The sequence below is a fragment of the Emys orbicularis genome, chromosome 7, assembly GCF_028017835.1.
Source record: "Emys orbicularis isolate rEmyOrb1 chromosome 7, rEmyOrb1.hap1, whole genome shotgun sequence".
NCBI classification, from domain to species: domain Eukaryota; kingdom Metazoa; phylum Chordata; order Testudines; family Emydidae; genus Emys; species Emys orbicularis.
Window position 1 is genome coordinate 64229907 of NC_088689.1, and position 23557 is coordinate 64253463.

Here is a 23557-nt window from a genome sequence, read left to right on the forward strand (position 1 = left end):
ACAAACACAGAACAGAAAGCCAGTCCCTGCCCCAAAGAGCTTGCAATCTAAGTATAAGACAATGCACAACACATAGAGATAGATGGGAGAATACATGGAAACATTGGGATACTGTTGGTCCGTGTGGTGGGCAGTGGTACCAGTGACCTAACCATTGTAAAGATTTTTATAAGCATCATGACAAAGGAGAAATTTAAGGAGTTTTTGCAGCATCTTGGCTGACTTTGTTGGGGTGGATATTCTTTTATTATCATTCATATGAATTAGTGACTGTATAAAATTATTAATATATCTACATACAGACACACAATTGTGAGATTACACATACCCAATCTTGGGGAGTGTTCAAAATCAAAGCCCAGATCTAGAATTTGCAAATGATCCCCTGTATTTGTAACAGGCCAAAACTAAAACCCTGAATTGAAATACTCCTATACTTTGGATTATTTGAAATCCTGTTCTAAATTCTGAATAGTTTTAAATTCATTTCTGAATTTTTTGTCTATAGCCTGTCTCTAACTATATATTTTCTTCCCTTTTTCTTGGTACAGAATGGGTCAGATCTTCAACTGGGCAAATGTGCACAGCTCCACTGAAGTCAATGGTGCTATACCAGTTTATACCAATTGAGGATCTGGCACAATATGTTGCTCTGATTTCAGAACTTCTTTCATACTTATATGCAGACAGATTAAAAACAAAGAGTCAGCAGTGTTCATTCTGTAACAAGAAAAGTACAGGTGTGGGGGGTGGTTTTGTGTGTATGATGATTATTAAATAGGCAAGATAAAAACAACTGAATATTAAAATAGGGAAGATAAATAAGAATCAATCAGAGATAAAGTGTGCCCATATCCATCTTGGGTTTATAAACTTGCCCATGGAATCTCTATATAATGACTGTTACTTGTATTTGAATATGACTATGACTGTAAATCAGTTTCCACATGTAGGGTCCAGGAAACATGCTGAGGCAAGTTGGTGTCTATGTTCCTTCCTACTGTCAGTCAAACTAGGACAACGATATTCTATTGCACATTCTGCTCCCTTTGTAGCAGGATGCCAAGCTCACCTGTCATGGGCTGTATCCTCCCAGGTCATCAAGTCCACCCCGGCAGACTGTATGTGCCGCTTGATGCAATCCTTGTAGTGGAGTTTGGGATGGCCAACCTTCCTATTGCCTTTTTTAAAGAACTCTCTTAGGCAGTCTACTGTTATCCATACGTATGACATGGCCGACCCAAGTCATTTGCCTCCACGCTTAGCTTAGCTTAGCATGGCTGCCAGCTGTAGTACCTCACAATGAAGTACTACCGATGGGATCTCTATGTGTAACATATAAGCTCTAATTGTACTTTATTTGGCCATTGAACTATCTAGCCTTTTCTGAATTGGTTTTTAATGTATCTACCACCCTTTTGTATGGCTGAAAGGTTATTTTTATGTATTTCAGTGTTTGGCATTGGAATAAGACTAAGGACCACAGGGCTATAACTTAATATCTTTGGATAATATTAGGTATTTTCTAAATGTTTTGGCCACTGAAACCAAGTACAAGAGAAATTTGAATGTTCTGAAGCTTTACACATTGATTTGGGTCAATTAGCCAATGTGTCAATGGACAGTATTTTAATTTTTGTTGTGTAAATGTAGTACATTTTAACACTTCTGTTGAATTCATTTCAGTTCCTAACAAATTTGGACTTTTGAAAATCAGGCCACTTTTATGTAATCTAAATATAGGTTTACCTAAAGCCATTAGGTAGCTAGGTTTGAAAATTTTGATCAATAATTAGCAGACACTTTACTGATTATACTTTTATTTTAGAAGCAGTGTTTGGCATAGAATAATATGGCATACAGTTATAGTTAAGATCAATATAATTGTATTCATGAAAGTAACATTTAAGATTAATATCCAGGAAAAATCCTGAATTGCAAGTATTAAACTGAGAAAAGTTGTGGAAATCCCATTTCTTGGAACATTACAAACTTGACTGGAAAAAAAATGTTTGCAATGTATGGTAGATAGCAATCCTAAATTGGCTAGGAGATGGACTCAATACAAGTCTTTTCTACCTCCAGCTTGTTTGACTTTTTGACTCTACAGTGAAAGACTTCATTAAAGCCCTGCATTTTGTTCAAGAAGCTCTTGCTTTAATGCTCTTCTAAAACAGCGGTAGTTTGACATGACAGGCAGAGATATATTGTTGCCTCGGGATGCTTTTCTTCTTTTGATTGATTGCTGAATGGGTGAAAAATTAATTTTGGCATCTTTCCCTGAATCGCTTGATGTGCATTAATTTCGTTGCTTGAATTCATATTATGATAAGGAATATATATTCAAGACAGAAATGTATGCCACAGCTTAAAAAAACCAAAACTCTTAAATATACTGTAGTGCTTTTTACATAAAAATATACAATCCTCTACCACCTTCAGGGTGTAAAGCTTTACACATAGTCTCAAAACAAGTTGGCTGGATTCTAGTCAAGCCATTTGATATGGTGGGCCAGTACTTCAATCACATATTTTACAGCAGTGATAAGTTGTTTACCTTGTTGGGTATCTTATTGAATCTGGCTCACGTATAGCTGATGGAAGTGGTATAAATGCCATTTATGTTCCCCTGCCATCCCACCTCCAGCAGAAGGGGGAGAAAGGAGAAGGCATGGCAGAGCCAAGTTCCACAAACCCAAATCCTCGGTTGATAAGGGAGCTTATTCCATTAGTGCCAGCAATGTAGATTAGAGCAGAACCCCTCCTATTGTAATTTACACTAGGGCTGGGCATCCCTGAATCAGGAAGTCACAACCAACTCTCTGCAACTGCCCTCTCAGTTGTGCATGAGCAGCTCAGTGTAGCAAAGAATCAGGGTTATTGTTCTTTGCAGCATGTGTGTAATGAACCCCAAGAAAATATAACATTTTATGAATCAATACTGAGATTTTGAAAGCTGTCTAAGGGAATTCGATATCCCAGTCCTACTAAAATCAATCAGAACTTGCCACCCAAATTCCCTAGGTGGCTTTGAAAATCTCAGCCAAAGAGCTTCACAAAAATGCCTTCTACTTCATCTCATATCAAAGCTTTTCTGTACCCATTGGCCATTACATCTGAAAATCTCTCTGTTCTCATAGTCTCTGCTGTGTGATGCATATCATAATAGGGATGCCGGTAAGAATGGAGTTAGGTGTTCATATTTGCTTATTAATGTTTCATTGCAACATGACCAGAATTTTCTTGCGGCACAGGCTCAGTTTAAAAGAAATGTTTCCATGATCTGTAAAAATGCATGTTGGATCATTAGTTTTAAATCCACCCTTTCTCAAAAGGCATGAAATTGCTACTTTCTGTTTCCTTGTGTATTGTGCAATTGCATATCCTCCGGTTAGTGACAGTAACTTGCTGCGATGTCAAAAAAAATGTTTCATATATCATTTCCCCTACTCTGGTGTAGCTGGCAAGTTATTTTGGTTACTCTTGTGTCACAGCTTATTAATCTCACCCCCAAGGAGCATATGTTCTCACTGTTCATTATTACTGTGTTGATGATATGTCATGTGTATAATTCTTGCAATCATGAAAGGCTCTGTTTTTGATAACACAATTCGCTAATAGTCAAAGGACTAATTATATGAAGGGATGTCCTATTGTAATTGAAACTTTTAAATATTTTAATGGAAAGTGATAAACAAACTATGCAAATAGACGTTTTGGTAGTGGTGCCTATGATTTACATACACAGGTATGAGGAGGTGGCGTACCAGGTGCAAAAAAAAGACCCAAGTTATCTGATTCACCTCTCTGGTCCATATGGACCTGAATTTTAGAGGCGCTGAGTCCCTGCAACTCCCACTGAAGGCATGCAATTTTGGCCAAAGGCTGCAGGAGCATCTTTGGGGAACCGTGTCTGTAGCCCCCCTTCTCAGTTTCTGTGGGCAAACCTCAGTTTGAATGGCAGGCCATTTCCAACAAACGTTATATATGGGGTCAGACTGTGGGTTCTGCTACTGAGATTTCAGCAGGGATAGAGAGTTTGAAGGGATGCTCTCCCACCACCAGAGAGTAACTTTGTATTTGGGCCCCAAAATTCTAAAAATATTTCTGAAAGCATACCTTCCTAAGAGCTCCTTAGGAGAATCTGCTGTTGGACACAGGTCATAGCACCTATCTTTATTATTGAACTGTCCAAGTGTAAAAGTGTTGTTTGCAATGTTGTTTTAGCCATGTTGATCCCAGAATATTAGAGAGACAAGGAGGGTGAGGTAATATATTTTATTGGAACAACTTTTGTTGGTGAAAGTTTTCAAGTTACACAGAGTTCTTCTTCAGGTCTGGGACAGGGAACCAGAATGTCACAGCTAAATATAAGGTGGAATAGATTGTTTATGCTAAATCTGTTCCACCTAGTATTTAGCTGAGTACTTTTCCCAGACCTAAAGAAGAGCTCTCTGTAGCTCAAAAGCTTGTCTCTCACCAACAGAAGTTGGTCCAATAAAAGACATTACCTCACCCACCTTGTCTCTCAAGAGTCAAAGGTCTTTTGTGCAGTATCAAAGTTTCTCTCACACTGCAGTACCAAAACAATGGACACACTTTTTTTTAAATTTTATTGATCTAGTTGTTCAGACAGTTCATGATGCAGCAGCGAGATGGGGGAGGGGGGGGGGTTGGGGAAAGAAAAGCATTAGAAATTATGGTGATGGTTGATAAATACTGGCCAAGTACTAAAATCTTCTGAAAACAAGTGAAACTTTACACAAACATGGTCAAATTATAAAATATTTCCACATATTCGCAGAATTTTCACAAAACAAAATCAGGAACTTTTTTGCCTAACTCTTTCCACAACTTTAATTCAGCCACTATTGTAATGTATTTGCACAAAATCCCAAAGAAATCTAAGTAGACCAGTACTTAATTTTTACTTTGCATTGTTTATTGGTGTTCAATGGAACCCTGCTAACCAAGTATTAATTGTCAAAAAAAAAAAAAAAAAAAACTGGACTACCAAATTCAACTAACTAAAAATTGATTCATGTGAAATCCACTGGTTATATTTTTGCAGAAAGCATTTTTTTATTCACGATGCTGCATCTGTGTTTCTTTTTCTTAGATTGAGGAGGATACGTGGCAGAAATACTATCTAGAAGGAGTCTCAAATGAAATGTATACAGAATATCTATCTAGTGCCTTTGTGGGTCTGTCTTTCCCTGCAGTTTGTGAGTAAGTAGATATATATTAATTGTCATAAATTCCTTGCCTGCTCTCAAGTGAAATCAAAGGTTTCCATAGGAGGCATTTCCACTCTGTTACAATCTCAATATCATTGCCTCCTCAGATGGGATCCAGTAAAATAAACATTAAAGCAATCACTGTATGGAAGTACTCCAAACATTTTAATGTCTGTTTCCAGAAGAGACTTAGAACTAAGTGAACATTAACGAAAGACTAAATGCCAAGTGTGTTTGAAAAAATGAATCAGCAATCCGTTTAAAGGGAATTATTTGTTCATAACTGGTGTCCAATTGTTTCTTCTAATAGTTCCCATTCTTTGGATGGTGCTTGTCAGCGTCACCCTCTTGATTCTTGCCCAATCTCAAAAAAATTATTCATTAATGTGAACAGCTGTAAAGGAGTTGTATATACTGTAGGAAGAGAGTCATTTAACACATCATAGAACTGCCTGAAAAATACTTTGAACAAACATAACTTCTGCCAGCAAAAAGAGATCTATCTTACAATGAAAGGGGAACATGTGGGGCATTGACTGAATAGCCATGCATAGTCCGTAGGACAGTCTTATGCCTTACTCCTACTGAGGACTGAGTAACCTTTTATCTATCCAGGACGTGCTCTGTCAGAAAGAAATGAAAGTGCACAAGGCCACAATGATAGACATATCCACTCCAAACACTTGCAGAATAATTTAGGCCCATCAGGTTTCTATTATTGATGATGATGATATTTTCTATTTGAGTCACATCAAGAGGTCCCACTGTGTTAGGCACTGTTTACAGTCTAACTAGACAAGAGTTTACAGTCTAACTAGACAAGACAGACAGGGTGGGAGGGGAGATAGAGTCACAGAGAGGTGAAGTGACTTGGCCCAAGGTTACGTAAGAGATCAGCATCAACAGATCCTCAGGGTATCTGAGTCCCAGTCCAGTCTGGCCTTATCCAGTAGGCTATGATGACTCTCAGACCTAAATCTCATGATGACTCCATTCTTTCAGTTGAGACCAGGAGAGAGTGGGAGGGGCCAGGTTTCCAGGGAGTCACTTGCTCTTCTCCTCTAAGGTAGAGTGACATTCTTTTTACAGCCTTGCTTCTTTTCATGTAGAGTAATATCACCATAGTTTACAATAATACCCATGAGTGAGAGAAGCAGCATGATAAACAAGTGATGGAGCTTTGGTCATAAATAATTTCTGAGCGTATGTAGATTTAAACTAATCCAGACCACAAGTCAATGGGGATTTGTGTGAGGAAGGGGTTCACAATCCAGCCCTTAGTTTCCAGGGCTTGTGACTGGCTTATTAATAGCTAGTGTTTGTTTACCCTGAAAATTGTATCAGAAAATGTCTTCCCCTACGTCAAATGCACTAAACAGAAAATCACAAAAGCTACCATTCTACATGGTATTGAGCGAAGCCTAATGTGCACTGTCCCCATGAACCAAGTTACAGGAACAAAATCTCCAAGCAAAAGCTTTGCCAAACCCAGTCAAGTTTCTATATGGTTCCTAGAAAAAGGTAACAGAGAATGTATTCAGCATAGAGCTATCATTCATTCAACACACCGATAGAGCGGAGGTAGAATAATCAATAAAGAAAGGCTATTTAATGAGATTTAGGAACATCCCAAAACATTTGAGCTCTACTCAGGCATTTGATTATCTAGAGGCTTAATTATCTGTGTTTCCTAGTTTAAATTAAAGAAAAAGATATAACTCAAATATACCAGCAGTATAATGATAACACTATTCAATTCAGGTTAATTAAAGCATAGTGGTAATTAGAGTGTAGTGTTGTATATCACTGCGCTTGGCACATAAGTATTTTCATTACAGTAAAAAGTGTCTATTCAATTTCAGATGACACATAGGACACCAAAATGTGCTTAAAACTGGTTTGTGAAAAGGAAAAAGAATTGGTGGACACTCTGAGTACAATCAACTATCTGCAAAATATAGAGACATTTAGAGCAATGTGTCCCATCATGCAGGGATCTTAAACAGCATGCAGCTAATGACATTTTAAAACATGGAAACTGGATGCAATGTGCTGCCCTTGTGGGCTCTTGGTTTTCATTACTAGTTTGGTAGATTTTCAGCAAACCAGAAACATAACTGCTTGGTGGATGGTGTGACAGGGTGCTATCAGCAGCACCCTGATCACTGGCATAGCTACAGCCTGGAGAAGGCTGCCGGCCCAGCTGAGGGCAATTCCACACTTTCTGGTGGGGATTGTGAGCACCTGGGTAATAATCACAGAGCTAACAAGGTAATGGGGGAGCGAGGGCTGTAGGGAAGCCTGTCTTTGCGCTAAGCCTGTTGCATGGTATTGTTATGTCCGAGAGAAATAAATGCACACCGTGGTGAAAGACAAACAGCCGAGTGTGCGTTTGTGACTGCAAAACTATCGAACCTGGCTAGGCAGCAAGGTTCACCAGGTAGCGACAGAGGTGCCCTGTGGCAAATGGGCTGCCACTCAGTCCAGACAACTGTATGCAAAAGGATGCAGAATTATTAGTAGTTTCTATGGAGATAGGACATTAAACATTTTAGAAGCATCGCCAGCTTTTTCCATTATTGTAAATGGACCTTCCAAGTCAGAAGGGGAGGGTATTCATAACTCATTGTGGAGGCTTTACCTGCTAAAAGATGGTGGCTAGATGCTACTGCACAAGTTTTATTCAATCTAGGGATATCCCAAGACTTGAACAAACAGAGATTCATAGCTGTAGGATTCTCCAACATTTTGCTCTTCAGTAGATTTCTTAATGCATCTTCTCTTCTTGTTTGCCATGAGGGTCCTGTGAGTTCTCACTTCTCTCACAAGATTGGAGCCCATACATAGAAATTGCCATTAAAAAGTCAGTGTTTTCCAGTACTTTCTGCAACAGGGTATCTGACATACGGTGGTATGTCCCTACATTTAGGGTCTTCACTGCTCTACAGCCAAAATGCTTCTGAAATAAATGTAGTCAAACTTTACTAATTCTGGGTCACTGAGAACGAAAATGATGCTTAAAATTGTTGATTGGCTCTAGTTTTCAAGATATGCTATTGGGTCAGTATATACGACCCTTGACTTGGGAATGGCGGAGGATAAGTGAGTTATAAAGGGAAGGGATCTCAATTTAAACCAGAAATGACTAAAATACATCTTTGACTGGATCTATGAATAAATCTATGACTGGGTTTGGACAGTACTTGCTTTTTAGGCAAAACAATGAATGATGCAATCTGGAGATGGTATTGCGTCATACATGATATGAATTGCATCATGTTATTCCTAGAAGTCATGGATGATGCAATCATAACGAAGCTAACATCACTCTGCTGAACAAAGTGCCCTATATCAGCTCTAGAAATCATACAGTGTCGTGCTCTCTTATTTGTCAGTGTTTGATTTTGCAAAGGGACACATTTCTGTTTAGCCAAAGTGAGCAGAGATGCCTCGTACTTGTGTGAACAGTGCAGATAACTTCTGCTATGTTTGTGGTGAAGTGACTTTTGCATCACAAAAGCGCAGTCTAACCACTATGGTTAAGAAAGCCTATCACCTTTATTTTGGCTGCAAAATTGGAGATCAGGACAAGAGGTGGGCCCCACACATATGCTGCAACACTTGTGCAACAAATCTTCGCCAGTGGTTGAACAGGAAAAGGAAATCTATGCCTTTTGCAGTGCCAATGATTTGGAGAGAGCCAACAGATCATACCTGCAATTGTTACTTCTGCATGGTGCCTCCAGTTGGGAAAGGTGTGTCAAAGAAGAAAAAGTGGACTGTGCATTATCCAAACATTCCATCAGCTATACGCCCAGTACCCCACGGAGAAGGACTGCCGGTTCCTGATGCACCAGAATCATTCTCATTTGAGTCAGACGAGGAAGAGGATGAAACTTCTGGTCCTGAACCATCAATGTCACAGGACCCACATTTTCTCCCATCCTCCTCCTCTGAACCACACCTCATAATACAAGGTGAACTGAATGACCTTGTCAGGGATTTGGAACTACCCAAGAGTAAGGCAGAGCTGTTGGGCTCCAGACTACAGCAGTGGAATCTCCTGGCAGGTGATGTTAGGGTTTCCATGTTCCGTGACCGTCAAAAGGATCTTGTCCCATTCTTCTTCATGGAAGGTGATCTTGTAGCCTGCAACAACATCGATGGTGTGATGGCAGCCCTCAACATCGTTCACGATCCAGATGAGTGGAGACTGTTCATTGATTCATCGAAGACGAGTCTTAAAGCTGTTTTACTGCATAATGGCAATGTTTTGCCATCAATTCCAGTTGGTCATGCAGTCCATATGAAGGAAACCTATGACAACATGAAACAACTTTTGAGGTGCATAAACTATGACCAACATCAGTGGCAGCTTTGTGGCGATTTGAAGGTTGTTGCTCTCTTGCTTGGTCTGCAGACTGGATACACAAAGTACTGCTGTTTTCTCTGCAAATGGGATAGTCGTGCAAGAGATTCCCACTACATCAAGAAAGATTGGCCACTCCGACAGTCATTGGAGCCTGGGAGGAAAAGTGTTCAGCATCCACCACTTGTTGAATCAAGGAAGATTTTGTTACCACCCTTACACATCAAGCTGGGTCTGATGAAGAACTTTGTCAAGGCCATTGACAAAACACAAGCAGCTTTCAAGTACCTCTGTGGAAAATTTCCAAGGTTAAGTGAAGCTAAGATAAAGGAAGGTGTCTTTGTTGGTCCTCAGATTCGTGAACTTCTTCGAGATGATGCATTTGACCATGCACTGCGTGGCAAGGAAAAGACGGTATGGGAAGCCTTCCAGTTAGTGGCAATAAATTTTCTCGGAAACAACAAGGCAGACAACTACAGGTTGTTGGTGGAAAACCTCCTCAAGGCATACAAAAGCCTTGGTTGCAACATGTCACTAAAGATACATTTTTTGCACTCTCATCTAGAATTTTTTCCACCGAACTGCAGAGCAGTGAGCGATGAGCACGGCAAGTGATTTCACCAGGACATTGCAACAATGGAGAAATGCTATCAGGGCAAATGGAGCCCATCAATGCTTGCAGACTATTGCTGGACAGTGACAAGAGATGCTCCATTTAATGAATACAAGAGACAAGCCAAGAAGCGCCGAGTAGACACTGAATAGGACTAAACTATGTACAGAATAGTTTTTTGCCTTTTGTTTCATAATAAATTTTATTTATATAACCCTTTTGCTGATTTTTAAAGTGTTACATAAACAGGACAGGTGAAATATTATCATGTAAAGCAACCATAAACACATGAAAAGACCTAGGTTTACAATTTATGATTAAAACTCTACTATCTACACAATATACATAGACATAAAATGTAAAAACTTAAATATCTTAGAAACAGTAGCCAATCAGTTGTTTTAATTGTCATATTTGAATTCGGCACATCAAAATACATAATAAATAGCACATTTTATCTCTGAAGCAGACGACTTCTCAAAAATTGTAGACCAATGTTATCTTAACTGCAGTGTCTCAGATACTGTGGGGTAAGAAACACTGACCAAATGCTGTGCTGTTAATGGCAACCCCTGTACATACCGTACAAACAGCTCCCATGTCCCTGACCTGTTGCTTATTCAACCTCGGTTTGATAGTGCCTGTTCCTGTATCACCAGCACAGTCACTATGGGTATGTCTTCACTGAAGCTGGGAGTGTGCCTCCCATCTGGAATAGACAGACTGTTGCTAGCTCAGTTCAAGCTCAGACCCACCCAAATCCTTTGATCTGAGCTTGGAGGACTATCCTGAGCCCCCATCAGTGCCACAACATCCACACGGCTATTTTTAATGTGCTGACTCAAGCCAAGGTAGCGTGAATCTGTCTACCCGGGCTGAGAGGCATGCTCTCAGCTTTCAGTGTAGACATACCCTAAGTGCGTAACTCTTCCCAATAGGTGGAGTCATAGAGCTGTGCCTTCTCCCAGCAGCTGTACCCTGAGTCAATATACCTACTCCACTCCTACTTGCTTTAATTGGAGCTAGAAAGAGTTGTTCAACAACAGCCCCATAAATCAATTTGAGAATATGTAGAGGTCTTGGAAGACAGATATTCAATATATGGAACTCCCCCTTTTTGAATATATTACATCTGTTTGTGGAACCTATTACTTTACCTAAATATGAATGAGAGGGGGACTAGATTCCCCCACATTTCCCTTCATTTTTAGCCTCAAACTTACCAACCACATTTGCAGGGAAATGGTTAGCTAAGATTGTAAATTCTTTGGGACAGGGACTGTCATTTATTATTTGTTGCTCCTTTTTAACCACAGTGCTGAGTCAAAATTTTGGTTCCCGGGGTGTTCCAGTAGGAAGTAGAAATTGGTGATAGCCAATTATTTTTTTGATATGATTTTGTTTATTTACAAGGAATCTACAAAGTCCTGTGTCTCTGAACGCAGAAGGAATCAAAAAGCCAGAAACTGCTTTTTCTTACAGCACCGAGAGAACAGTTTTCAGCTTGCACCCTGTGACATCAGGCATCAGCTCTGCTAGCTGGTGCACCCTCTTCTGGTGGTGTCTTGCCGCAGTCACTTATGCTCCAGAGACCCATGTCACTCCCAGGACCACGGCATCCTCTTCATGACACAGCCCTCTGGCTGTGCTGCACTCTGTGCTCCCCCCTTCCAGGGGACAGTATTGCAGTCCCTTAGTCCAGCCACTTCCTCAGTGGTGAGTGGAGGTGGGGTGGGGATCCGGGTGTGCCCACTACTCCGGGTCCCGGCACAGGGACCCTGTAGATGGCCGCTGCTTGCGGCGCTTCCTCCGACTCCTCAGTAGATTTCCCTGGTCACTTCCCCGTGGCCCTAGCATCCTCTTTGCCCTTGCCTGCAGATCCCTGCAACCTGCCAGGAGTTGCCTTTGGCTCCCCAGATCTCTGCCTGCAGCACTGCTCTGTCCGGGGTGCTTGCTATCTTCAGCCTGCAAGGCAGCCAATCTATCTCCCTCCTCAAGGTCCAGGGAGTGACTGAAGCTGTTCTGCTCTGTAGCACTTCTTATATGGGCCAGCCCATCCCGGTGTGGGGCAGGCGCCTCAACACACACCCCAACCCAAAACCTTTCTCCAGGGTCAGCCACTGTGCTTTCAGCTGCTCCTTAAGGCTGTCTCTCTCCCTCAGTCTGTTTGTGTCCAACCTCAGGCCAGTTCTACACTATACACTTACTTTGGTATTACTGCATTGCTCAGGGATGTGAAAAATCCACACCCCTAAGTGATGTAGTTATACCAACCTTAATCCCCCCAGGGTAGACAGCGCTATGTTGGTGGGAGAGCTTCTCCTGCCAACATAACTATCGCCTCTGGCAGAGGTGGAGTTATTAAGCTGGCAGCAGAGTTCTTTCCCGTCGGCTTAAGGCATTTTCACCAGAAACATTTCAGTGGCGCAGCTGCATCAGCACAGCCAATGCAAGTTTGTAGTGTAGACCTGTCGTCAGTTTCTTTGTGATCTCCTTCTCCCTGCCCATCCATACCAACTCAAAACAACACATAGCAAAAGCTCCTGGGTGGATTCACGCACACCTTTTGTTTTAGGTGCGGGTTTATATTTACAGTCATGTTAATTGAAGGGTGAGTTCACACCTACCAATGTCAATGGGGTTTTAACTCAACCCATAACAAGGTTTCACCCAGTCATAACAATATGTTTGTATAATGCCTAGCACAATGGAGCTCAGCCTGGTTGTGGCCTACAGGCATTACTGCAATATATAAACATTATTAATAAAAATGAATAATAACTTTTATAGATAATAATATACTACACTATCATTGCCTGACAGTGGTTAAAGCTGTGTGAAACTCAGTGATTTCACATCACAAAGGTGCATGCAAATATTTTTCTGCAATTTCAATTTTCATGGATTTGTACCCTGCCTCCCCTTTTAATTTCCTTATGAGCTTAAAAGAACTCAACCCTCCCCCCTGCCCCACATAAAAAGAGAAACTCATTCAAAGCTACCAAATTTTAACTGATTTTTGTGGGTGTGAAACCACACAAAATTACATAAGTAGCTGGAAAGGTGTGTTGGATTTTTTTCTGTCTCATGCACCAGCAAATCTGTCAGCTAAATTTGGACTTCAGAAACATCATTGTTGCTGATGGTGCAAAAAGGCCAAATGAATACAGTTTGATTTTCATTGCAGAGCTGGTGGATAGAAAAAATAATCTTTTGACTTGTAAACTGAGATAATATTTGATCTGGAAATTATGGAGAGAAAATGAATATGAAACCCTACAATGTCATTTTTTAGATTCCCTTTTCTGACTAATAGCACTGCCAGATAAGACACCAAATATGCTTACTGTGCAGGCATCATTCTTACCACCCACCAAATGACAGCCTTTTCTCAGATTCATGACTGCTGGCTGCAAATGTCTCTACTCACCTACTCGTGCCCTTGCCAACCACCACTGATTTAACTGAAACTTTTAAAATATATATTTATGATGACTTGTGGAACCCCTTGAATATGGCTGCAGATTTGGGTTGTCTTGAAAATGTGATTCTCTACACTTATTTGTGTAGCGTTAATGAAAGTGGACTCAGATTTACATCTGGGTGTGTAAGGTCCCTTCCAAGGCCACCCACTTTTCTCATCACCATGGATCAATCCCCCATTTACCTTTAATATCTTTAAATAGCGACCCTTTCCACTCTCCATGATTTAAAGAGGCTAGTTCTTTGGCTCCTTGGGGCCACATTCTGTGGATCACTTACCACCATCGCTTACCACCACATATAAAATAGTTTTATATGGGGATGGAGTATGATCCAAACCTCCCTGAAGCCAACAAAAAAACTTCCATTGATTTTTTTGGGTTCTGGATCAGGCCCAGAGAATGTGGGCCTCCTTCTCCTATCATTGAAACTAACAGGAAAATGACTGTTTCCCCTGCCAGATGCTAGTTATGTGAAGAACAGGACCTGATAGGTGCTCTGTGATCCCCAGAGTGCAAACTGATCCCTGGTTGCAAATCAGTCCCTCGGGAACCCATCAGTGCTTCCTTTGTAAACATGCCTTCTCAGTCACTGCACACCATCGTGCTGATAGCTGTTTTCTGCTCCCGTTGCATGATTATAGCTGGGTTATGTTGCATATGTCCCTGAGCCAGAAGACCTTTTTAAGAGTGGGGGACAGTGCCCTCTACTAGGTGGCCCCTACAGTGAGCCTGCAGGGATGAAGCTACTTGGCATTATCGTGAGTTTTAGCAATAACGCCATGAAAGGAATGAGAATTTGTGTATTATCTCCCAAGACATCAGGGAAAGTATTAACTGAAGTGCTAAATTACATTTAAAATGTTGCTGTGCGAAGCCATTCAACTTTGTTTGTAGAAAAATATTTTGACCAATTTCAAATAATTTATCTCCAAATCATCTATTGGATTCAGGCTGTGGAAATGAAAAGTTGCATACTTCCATTCTTTGGCTGTGAACATGAACAACATTTTCCATGCACTGACTCTGTCAATGGGTATTTTTTTTTCAGTCAGCCATTCATCACTTGCAAAATATAAAAGCTAATTGTGTTTCATTTTATTGGTCAGAGGGGATTAGGACAGAAGACGTGCCTTGAAAATATGGCATTTCTGTGTCTCTCACAGCTGAGACTGTAGTTAAAATTCTAATTTGACATGGAACTGCTAATGTCCCATTAACTAAGGTCTGTATAATAGATTATATTGAACTCCCCAGTAGACTGATTCACCTCTCATTTACCTTGGTGTAACTCCAGTGACTTCAGTGGCACTGCTACTGATTTACACCAGTTTAAAATGCATGGGAATCAGGTCTTTTGTATGACTACACGTCAATACAGATAGGCTTACATATTTCTTGATCCACCTCATCGTATGTCCCTTGTTTGGGGTTTTTTGTTTTCCCCTCACCTCTTGTCAGGATATATGGAAATTTCTGTTTTGCCTCTTATAATTCTCAGTTTAACCACTTTTCCCATTTAGACTTCAGTAATGCATGTTTTGAACAAATTTGTGATAATGTGATGAACAAGGTTGTATAATTGTGAAGTATTATTGATTATTAAAAATTATTGAGGCAATGGAATAACCCTCTTCTCCCCCTTATAACCCCCCTGCAAAAAAAGGTAAGCTTCAAAACAACAGTGGAGCTGCTCCATGGCCATTACTCTAACCTCAATGATGCAGTAGTGTTTGTGTCTCCTGTACTGTCCTTGCGTTGTGGATTTTGACAAGTGGCTCCACATAGTCATTCATTGGCCATGCCCCTGCCTCACTCCATCTGCAAAAATTGCCATAGATGAGAAACTGAGTGCCCCGTCCCAGGGAGGTTCTGCTCCTTATGACCCTTCCCATTCACAAGTGGAAGGGAGGACATATAATTTGTCTTGATATTAATAAAAATGATATAGTTAATGACATACTGCACAGTATCTCTCACATATTGAAGCATAGACATCTAGAAATCCACCACCCTCTGCATTTGCTGGAAATATATGGGATGTGCTCACATAGAGCTGTCTTCAAGGTGCTGAAAACTCTTGTGTGATCCAATAAATCACCTAAGCAGGTGCTTACCTTTAAGCATGTGATTAGTTCCATGAAGTCAGTGGATCTACTTGCTTGCTTGAAGTACCTGCTTAAGTGCTTTGCTACATCTAGCTAGAATGTGCTACAGTGTACAGGTTTGAGCCCCTAATCAGAATGTCGGATCTCAGTTCATTGATTTAGAGGACAGAAGAAAACTCCCATACTCCCTGTCAGTATAAAGTAGTGGGTTGCTGACCCTGCATTTAATAAGCTGTCCATAGTATTTTTTCATGGATTGTATGCAATTGGTAATTTCCACTCCACTATACAAGCCTTGCTGAACTCACAATATTTTCAGACAATGTCTTTATCCAGCAGGAAAGAAGCATTTGAAATTTCTGTTTATCAGACTCTTAAAGGACACAAAGTACTTGGAAATGCCTGTGTTAAGTGATAAAAGGGAAAGCAGCAGTCACTAGACCTACTTTAACATCCGGAATTATCCACACAGCGTACAATCAATTTCAAATAACAAAAAATAATATATATACAAAATAATTCCAGTATTTCTAAATGCTTTATTTAATTTAGGAGACTACTGTAAATCTGTTTATCAATTGGAAATTTATTCATGTGTTATTAATATTAGAAAATAAAATATAAAAAATAAAATCTCAATGCACATATTTTTGATAACTGTGACAGGATTTCTGGATAAAAGTAAATGGGAGATGCTCTCATTTTTTCTGAGGGTAGCATCTGGTTCTTAGTCAAAAGTAGCTTGGAGAAAATGTAAATGGCCAGAGCTGGCTTTGAGAAAAAAGATACTGTATACCAAAAGAAAAACCCTTTCCTATCCAATAGCTTGTTATATAAAATACGTTTTGTGTATATGTTAGTGTTCTGTGTATATGAATAGCTCACAAAGATTATATCTTTGTGTTCCACTGCTCAGATACTGTGGTAAAAAGTGCCTTAGAAATAGGAGATATTTGTACATATACACATACCCATACATATCCCAATACTTTAATGTACAAAGAGTACAGCAGGTTTCCATGTCTAATTTATGCCAATTACTAGCCTTACCAGTCAAGAGGGCTGATTTAATGGCAAGAACAATTTATTTCCCTCTGGGTAGGTAGAAACAGTTGGACTCAGCTTCTTAAGAGCCTTTGTTCATGAACATCTGTGTTCAAACTCCTGTAGTTAACAGATGATGCTCGCAGTAAAAAAAAAAAAAAAAAAAAAGATTAAGGCTTCCTGTAAATGTCATTGTCAAATTTTGTGGACCTCTACATAATCGTTATTGGGAGGGAACGTGATCTAACTTGTTGTTACAGCACTTTTATTGAGGTGATTGCTAGTATAAGACCTTTGTGTGACAAATGGCATTTTTCTGTTTCTGACATTATTTTGCAGCCAGCAACATACTTTATGTTAGTATATCAGGCTAAGTTTCCAGAAGTGGTCAGACAGTAAGATTTGCCTGGGCAGTTGTTGAATTGCACAAGCAAGTACATGTAACAAAATATTTATTGTTACAGCTTAAAAACACTTTTAGCCATGCAAGTTGATTTGAATATTAAGTACTGTGAATGTGAACTGTATACTGATGCTAATACACTATGCCACTTTCCACCTTACAGGGAGCTAATTGTAGTCTCAACCACCTAGCCCCTGCATAAGTTAAAGCTTGTGGGCTGGGGTGGGGTCCGATCACAGTTTTAATTTACACCAGTGGAGAATTGGGCACAGCTCTGCTCTTGAACGGCTTCTCCAGCATCCTCTCCGACCTCAACACACACATTCCCTTCACTTACAGTGGGAGAAGTGGGATGTTCCAGCATAGGAAGCTGCAGAGCCACCTCTTCCAGCTTTGTGCTGGTCAGAAATTCTCCCTATATAAGGGGAATTCTCTACCACAATTTTCTCTTTGCTTGTGGTTCACTTTATGCAACTTAAGCAGTATGGACAGGTAAACTCTGTAACGTAGTGTCTAGTAGCCTCCCCTCATGTTGCATCTTTCTGCTTGGAGGTTTGATTTGTGGGAGTCTAAAGATCTCCGTACTTTTACAATTATGTACTTAGTGCCTTGTCCACTTAGTTTACTTAGTATACTGTCCATGTTTTCCACATTTACTGTACAAGAATAGTGTACTAAGTACGTTCATTGTACACGGTCGTAAGTACATAATTGTAAAAGGGTAAAGTTCTCTAAACTGTATAAACCCATAAAAGAAATACTCCAAGAAAAATACGTGAATCACATTCCACAAGTTAATAGCATAAGGAGGCATGTAACTTAGTATTCACTTACATTTGAGTGATGAAAACGGAATGCAAATACTTTCTAGCTAAGAATTTTAGTTGGTTTTCCATATGTTTTATAATTCTGATATTGTCTGCATTTAGGAAGATAGTTGATCGGGTGTTGGACTCAGTGGGGACACACTGGTGTAAAGCTGGTGCTTCCTGGAATGTATTGCTAAATAATGGCTTTCACAGATTTTCACAATTATAGTGGTGTTTGTTAAAAAGTCAGTATTTGCCTTTCCACATATTTCCCCCTACATTTAGAACAGGAGATAATTTTGATAACTGAGGTAATAATTGGCAAATATTGACTTTTTAGTATATCCTTCTGTGTTTAGGGTTTTAATACTGGAAAGTACATTGTCTAATGAATGTGCAGTACTGGCAACAGGAATCCTATAGCTAAATTCCAACACAGATTTGAAAACTTGGCCCTAGATATCCACAATACAAAACAAGCACATGTTTGGTTTTGAGTATTGTACCCTTTACTAGCTAATAAAAGTGATGCTGGTACTGTCAACTTGCTAGAGTGATATATGAATGAGGGTGACTGTTGTTAACCTTCACAATGGAAAGGCCTTGATAAGTGCTATATCTACAGCCAGTTGAGAAATTTTTTAGGTTTTTAGCAAAAAATCTCATGAAAAATGTGTCCGTTTTTCATCACAAAATGTGGAATTTTGAAATGTTTTGACCAATACTAGATGTATGATAACAATCACGAAAAAGCACTGAATTTTGACTTCTTTTCTTCCTGCAGACTGGTGTTTGCGAAGCTAAAGCTCTTAATGATAGCCATAGAATACAAGTCAGAAAAACGGGAAAGCAGGTACGTTAATGACTACAAAATTTGACAGCTTTTCAGTATGCACCATGGACAATTTGGTCTTCTCATTTTTTTTTCTGAATGAACATAGCTCTTTTATGCATGTGAAAGCATTTCAAAGCATAATTAATATGGCATCACTTTACACCAGTTCACATAATACTGGCAGGCTCTGCCTCTCTCCCCCTCTGCACCTGAATTAACATTATATCAAATACTTTGTTGGAAGAAAGGCTGGTAGTTTTATGTACAACTTACTTCAATAAGTGTCACTTGGTATCAGTGAAACAAATAGCTTCCACCTTTTTTTTGCCCAGGCTGACCTCACGAGGGAGCCAGTCTGCTCTAATCAGAAAAGTAGTGTATTTTACTGGACTGTCAGGAATGAAAGATAGCAACAATCTCATGATAATATGCGCTGTATTATGTACTGCATGCATTTCTCTGCATCACAGTTTTAAATGAATGAGATGAGAAAGCTATTTTTAGAATAAACATGGAAGGTTTGGACAGTATAGATACAATAGATAGATATAGATAGATATATATGTGCGTAAGAGTGTATAAATAATATGATTGAGCTGGGAAGGATTTGTTTTAGTTAGAAAATCTGAATATGCCAATTTCACTCTCCATCCAAAAATTGAAGGAAAAAATCTTTATAGCTAATAACAAAAATTTACAGACAGAAAAAGAGTTGTTTTGTGTATGAAAGCTAAAAAGAGTCCCAGCTTAATGTGCATTGGTGTCAAAATTCTATCTAATTTATCAATACCTCCATCTGTGCATTCACACCACATTCATTGTTACCTGAGATGGTAACAAAACCTCCTGGTCTGTTGCCAGTGTGCTCTAAAAGGGCATGATGCAAAGTAATTGTGGACTTACAAACTGTATTAAATATTTCTGAAATATATTATCAACATACTGTAGACAAATCTATTACAAGATTCTGTAGTAAAACTGTTAACATACGCAGAAGTCTGTCATCTTATCTTTTTGGTAACTGGTCACCTAAACCTAAGATGGAGGTGATATTGAGTTTATACAGCGTTAGACCATGTCTACACTACCACTTCTGTCGGCAAAGCGTATGTTGGGCAAGGGTGTGAAAAAACACACCCTTGTGCGACATAAGTTTCACCAGCATAAGTGGTAGTGTGCACAGCATTATGACAGCAGGAGAGCTTCTTCCACCAACATAGTTACCACCGATTGTTGGGGGCGGTTTAATTATGTCAACAGGCAAGCTCTCGCCTGTTGGCATAGAGCAACTACACAAAAGATCTTACAGTGGCGCAGCTGCATCGGTACAGCTGTGCCACTGTAAAGTCTTTAGTGTAGATATAGCCTTAACTTTCACCCGAACAACCAGTTCAGTTCTTAAACCATGTATCACAACTTTGGACATGTTTTTATATTTTTTTAATTATTTGTTTAAAGAATGTTTAATCATCCCTAAGTATCCATTTTTCTGATTATAAAGAATCTATTAAAAAAGTCCTGGGGTATCCAAGACAGTCTGAATGTTTCCACTTGGTAAGTGGATAGTTGAAATATAGCTCCCATTGAATGTTTGATTTTACATCCCTCTTTTTTTTACAGTCCTCTGACAAATGATATGTGAAATGGTGTATGTGACGCTGGATTTTCTTTTTGTCCAATACCACTGCAAATTAAGGGGATCCTTCTTTTAAGTCAGAATTTTGAAATGTTTTCAACTCCCATGGGCTTATCTTAAAATAGATACCTTCCAATGAATAGCCTCATTCTGCATTAGCAGGTGTAGAGCGAGCAATTTATTGTTTTCGTGTTTGATCAGTTTCATCCATTACTAGAAAGGACAATACAATAGATACATTATCGGTAACTATTTACATGAAGTTCTTGGTTAATACTGCTTCTCAATAAGAATTCATACTCAGCTCTTTGCTGTCATTGCTTCCATTGTCATTCTGTGATATAAGTGTTGATATCGTAGTTTTTCTTCAATAATTTAGGAGAGGATCCATCTCCCATGTAGGTCAATTGGAGCCCTTCCACCAACTTCAATGGGAGTTGGATTGGTCCTTATTCACATGATGGTACAGAAAAGTCAAATAAAGTAACACAGCATGATAGAGCATCCACATATATATATTCATTACTTAATGTCAAAAGTTAAAAGTTCATAGTAAAGAAATACGGTAGAAAGTGAGGACAACAGAATTTCTAGGAAAAAATAAAATACTAATGAAGATGAGTTAACAGTTTGAGACTGTGATAGCACAGTATTTGTTATACAACAGTAGAGAAATCCATTAGTTGGAGGGCCAGCTTTTGCTCTTTTAAAGTAGTGCCAAAATAGTACTGTTGGTCTGATGAACCAGGGACTGTTTTAAGGTTAATTATCTTGTGAACCACCATAGCTGGAATATTTACATTTTGTTAGAAAGCTTGGAATAATCACTTTCCTGTGACATATGATGTTAATTTATAGTTCTGCTTGTCCGTGTGATACTGGACCTCAGTATCACATACTTCTGATACCGTCCTGAATTTCTACCATATGCTTTGGCCCCAGTTAACCAGAGCACTTAAGCATATGCTTAAAAATACCAGTAAATAATTAATGTAATAAATTAAATGAAACCTATGCTTTAAAACCAGGGAAAGTCCCATTGAGTTTAATGGGACTTCAAAGTTAAGCACGGGCTTAAGTGCATTGCTGAATTGGAACATGTTAGTCTAACCAGAAATGTAATGGTAGAAACCATTCATTTCTCACTTTTTAGGGTTTCTTGAGAATTTTGGCTCCTAGAGTCATGCCTGAATTGAAGCAGAGAGATGAGAAAGCAAGACAGTGATCAGAATAACCTGATTTTAAGCATGGGGAGTCAGTTTATTGCATTCATTATTCACCAATATTTTTTGTTGCTGTTGATTGTGGTGAAAATATCAGACCTTTTCCCCTCCAATTCTAATGTCTTCAGCATTTAACTGGGCCTTAATTGGTAGTTCCTCTTCAATGTGAATAGGGAAGCTGCCTATACCATGGGCTTCACACACTTCGTGGGCGAGGGGTCCACAGTGGAGGAATACAAATTAACTTGCCTCCTTGTATTGTGAAACTTTTGAGAAGTTCTCCATAGTTTACATTCGATGGCAACAAAAATGTTCAGAGGAAAAAATATTTAACTAGATGCCCTTGCTTCGAGGACCAGTATAGCATGATGTTCCTGAGTCCAGAAACATTTTGAAGCTCCAGTACCAATTTTTTCAGGGCCAGTGAAAGATTACTTCTTTGAATAGTGTCCCTGTGGGTGCTCCACTTCAGGTGTGCATATACCCCTGAGATTTGATCAGAAATTTTTGGTAGCAGTGCTCGTTCAGCCGACGCATACACCCTACACACCCTCGTGCCCCATACCGAGGCTATATAGGGCTTCGCGGGCAAACCGCACTCAGTTTCTTTTCAACCTCCTTCAGCCAGAGACAGAATTTAGTGTGCACCTGTTTCCTCTTTTATTATTATTCTTAGCATTAATAGTTCTTAGTAGTAGTAGATTTAGTGTCATGTAGATGTTGGAACGTTTGTTCCCACTTGTTTTTCTCTTTTCTTTCAAAAAAATTATATATTCATATTTTTGTTTGTTTGTTTTTCCCTCTACTGAGGGGCCCTAACAAATTTTCTTCTGTCTGGGCTGCTGGGCTCCCTGGGATTTAAAAGGTGCCTCTCTTGTCAAGAAGTAATCCCCATGAGTGACAGGTACTCCCAGTGCATTTGTTGTTTGAGAGACGCTCATATTCCCAGCAAGCACTAGATCTACACTTCTTTTAAGGGAAGGTTCCCATAAAAACAGGGAAATAAAGGATAGGCTCTTAATAATAGAGCTAACCTTAAGACTGGCTTCTGACCAGATGCAGAAAACCCACCTGTACAAGCTATTAGTGCCGTGTCGACATTGAGATTACAGTCACTGAAAGCTTCCAAGGTGAAGATGGCATAGAAACCCTGATCTCTGACAATCTCTATGAGCGAGGTACCAACAACTGTGCTGGTGGTACCAAGAGCTTCCCACTCTAACACAAAGGAGGGGATAAGATGAGAAGAACAGCAAGTTCCTCCTTGAAGAAGATTCAGTCACTGGAGGCCCTGAGATGGCTGCTTGTGAGGCTCTGAGCACTTCAGGTACTATGAAGCACTTCAACTAAGTCCCATGCTACAGCGGTAAAGACCTCAGCACTAAAGACTACTATTACCAAGAAATAGTGGAATCCACTATCCCCTTGGTACTCACATCAATGCCTTGGACAATGGCATCTGGAACATTATCAGTGCCTGTATCAAGTTCTGTTGTGCTCCTGGTATCACAGACATTCTGGTACCCGAAAGACCTCATGGTACCGAATGAGCCTGAGTCTCCACTCCTTGTGACTTCTGGACACCTCTCAGTACTGAGGTCTGCTGAGTCCCTGACTGCTCATGTTTCTGTGAGACCTACGTCTTCTCTAACTTCTACTATCCATGAAGCGGGGTTGCCACCTCTCATACAATATGTGGAGGAGCATTCTGACTCAGACTCTGAACTTTCAGTTCAAGGGTCTCCACTTTATTCCAGTATCAGAGGGGTAGCCGTGTTAGTCCGGATCTGTAAAAAGC

At 39.7% G+C, this 23557-nt stretch overlaps 1 protein-coding gene across 11 annotated transcripts in view; it reads left to right on the forward strand.

The window, feature by feature from the left end:
- Nucleotides 1-23557, forward strand: part of KCNMA1 (potassium calcium-activated channel subfamily M alpha 1) — an 898072-nt gene that overhangs the window by 719051 nt on the left and 155464 nt on the right. For all 11 annotated transcript variants that reach the window (XM_065407332.1, XM_065407334.1, XM_065407336.1 and 8 more), the window contains 2 exons: nucleotides 5120-5229; nucleotides 18850-18918. In XM_065407332.1, coding sequence (XP_065263404.1) covers nucleotides 5120-5229; nucleotides 18850-18918 — 179 coding nt within the window. The remainder of the gene's footprint in view (nucleotides 1-5119; nucleotides 5230-18849; nucleotides 18919-23557) is intronic.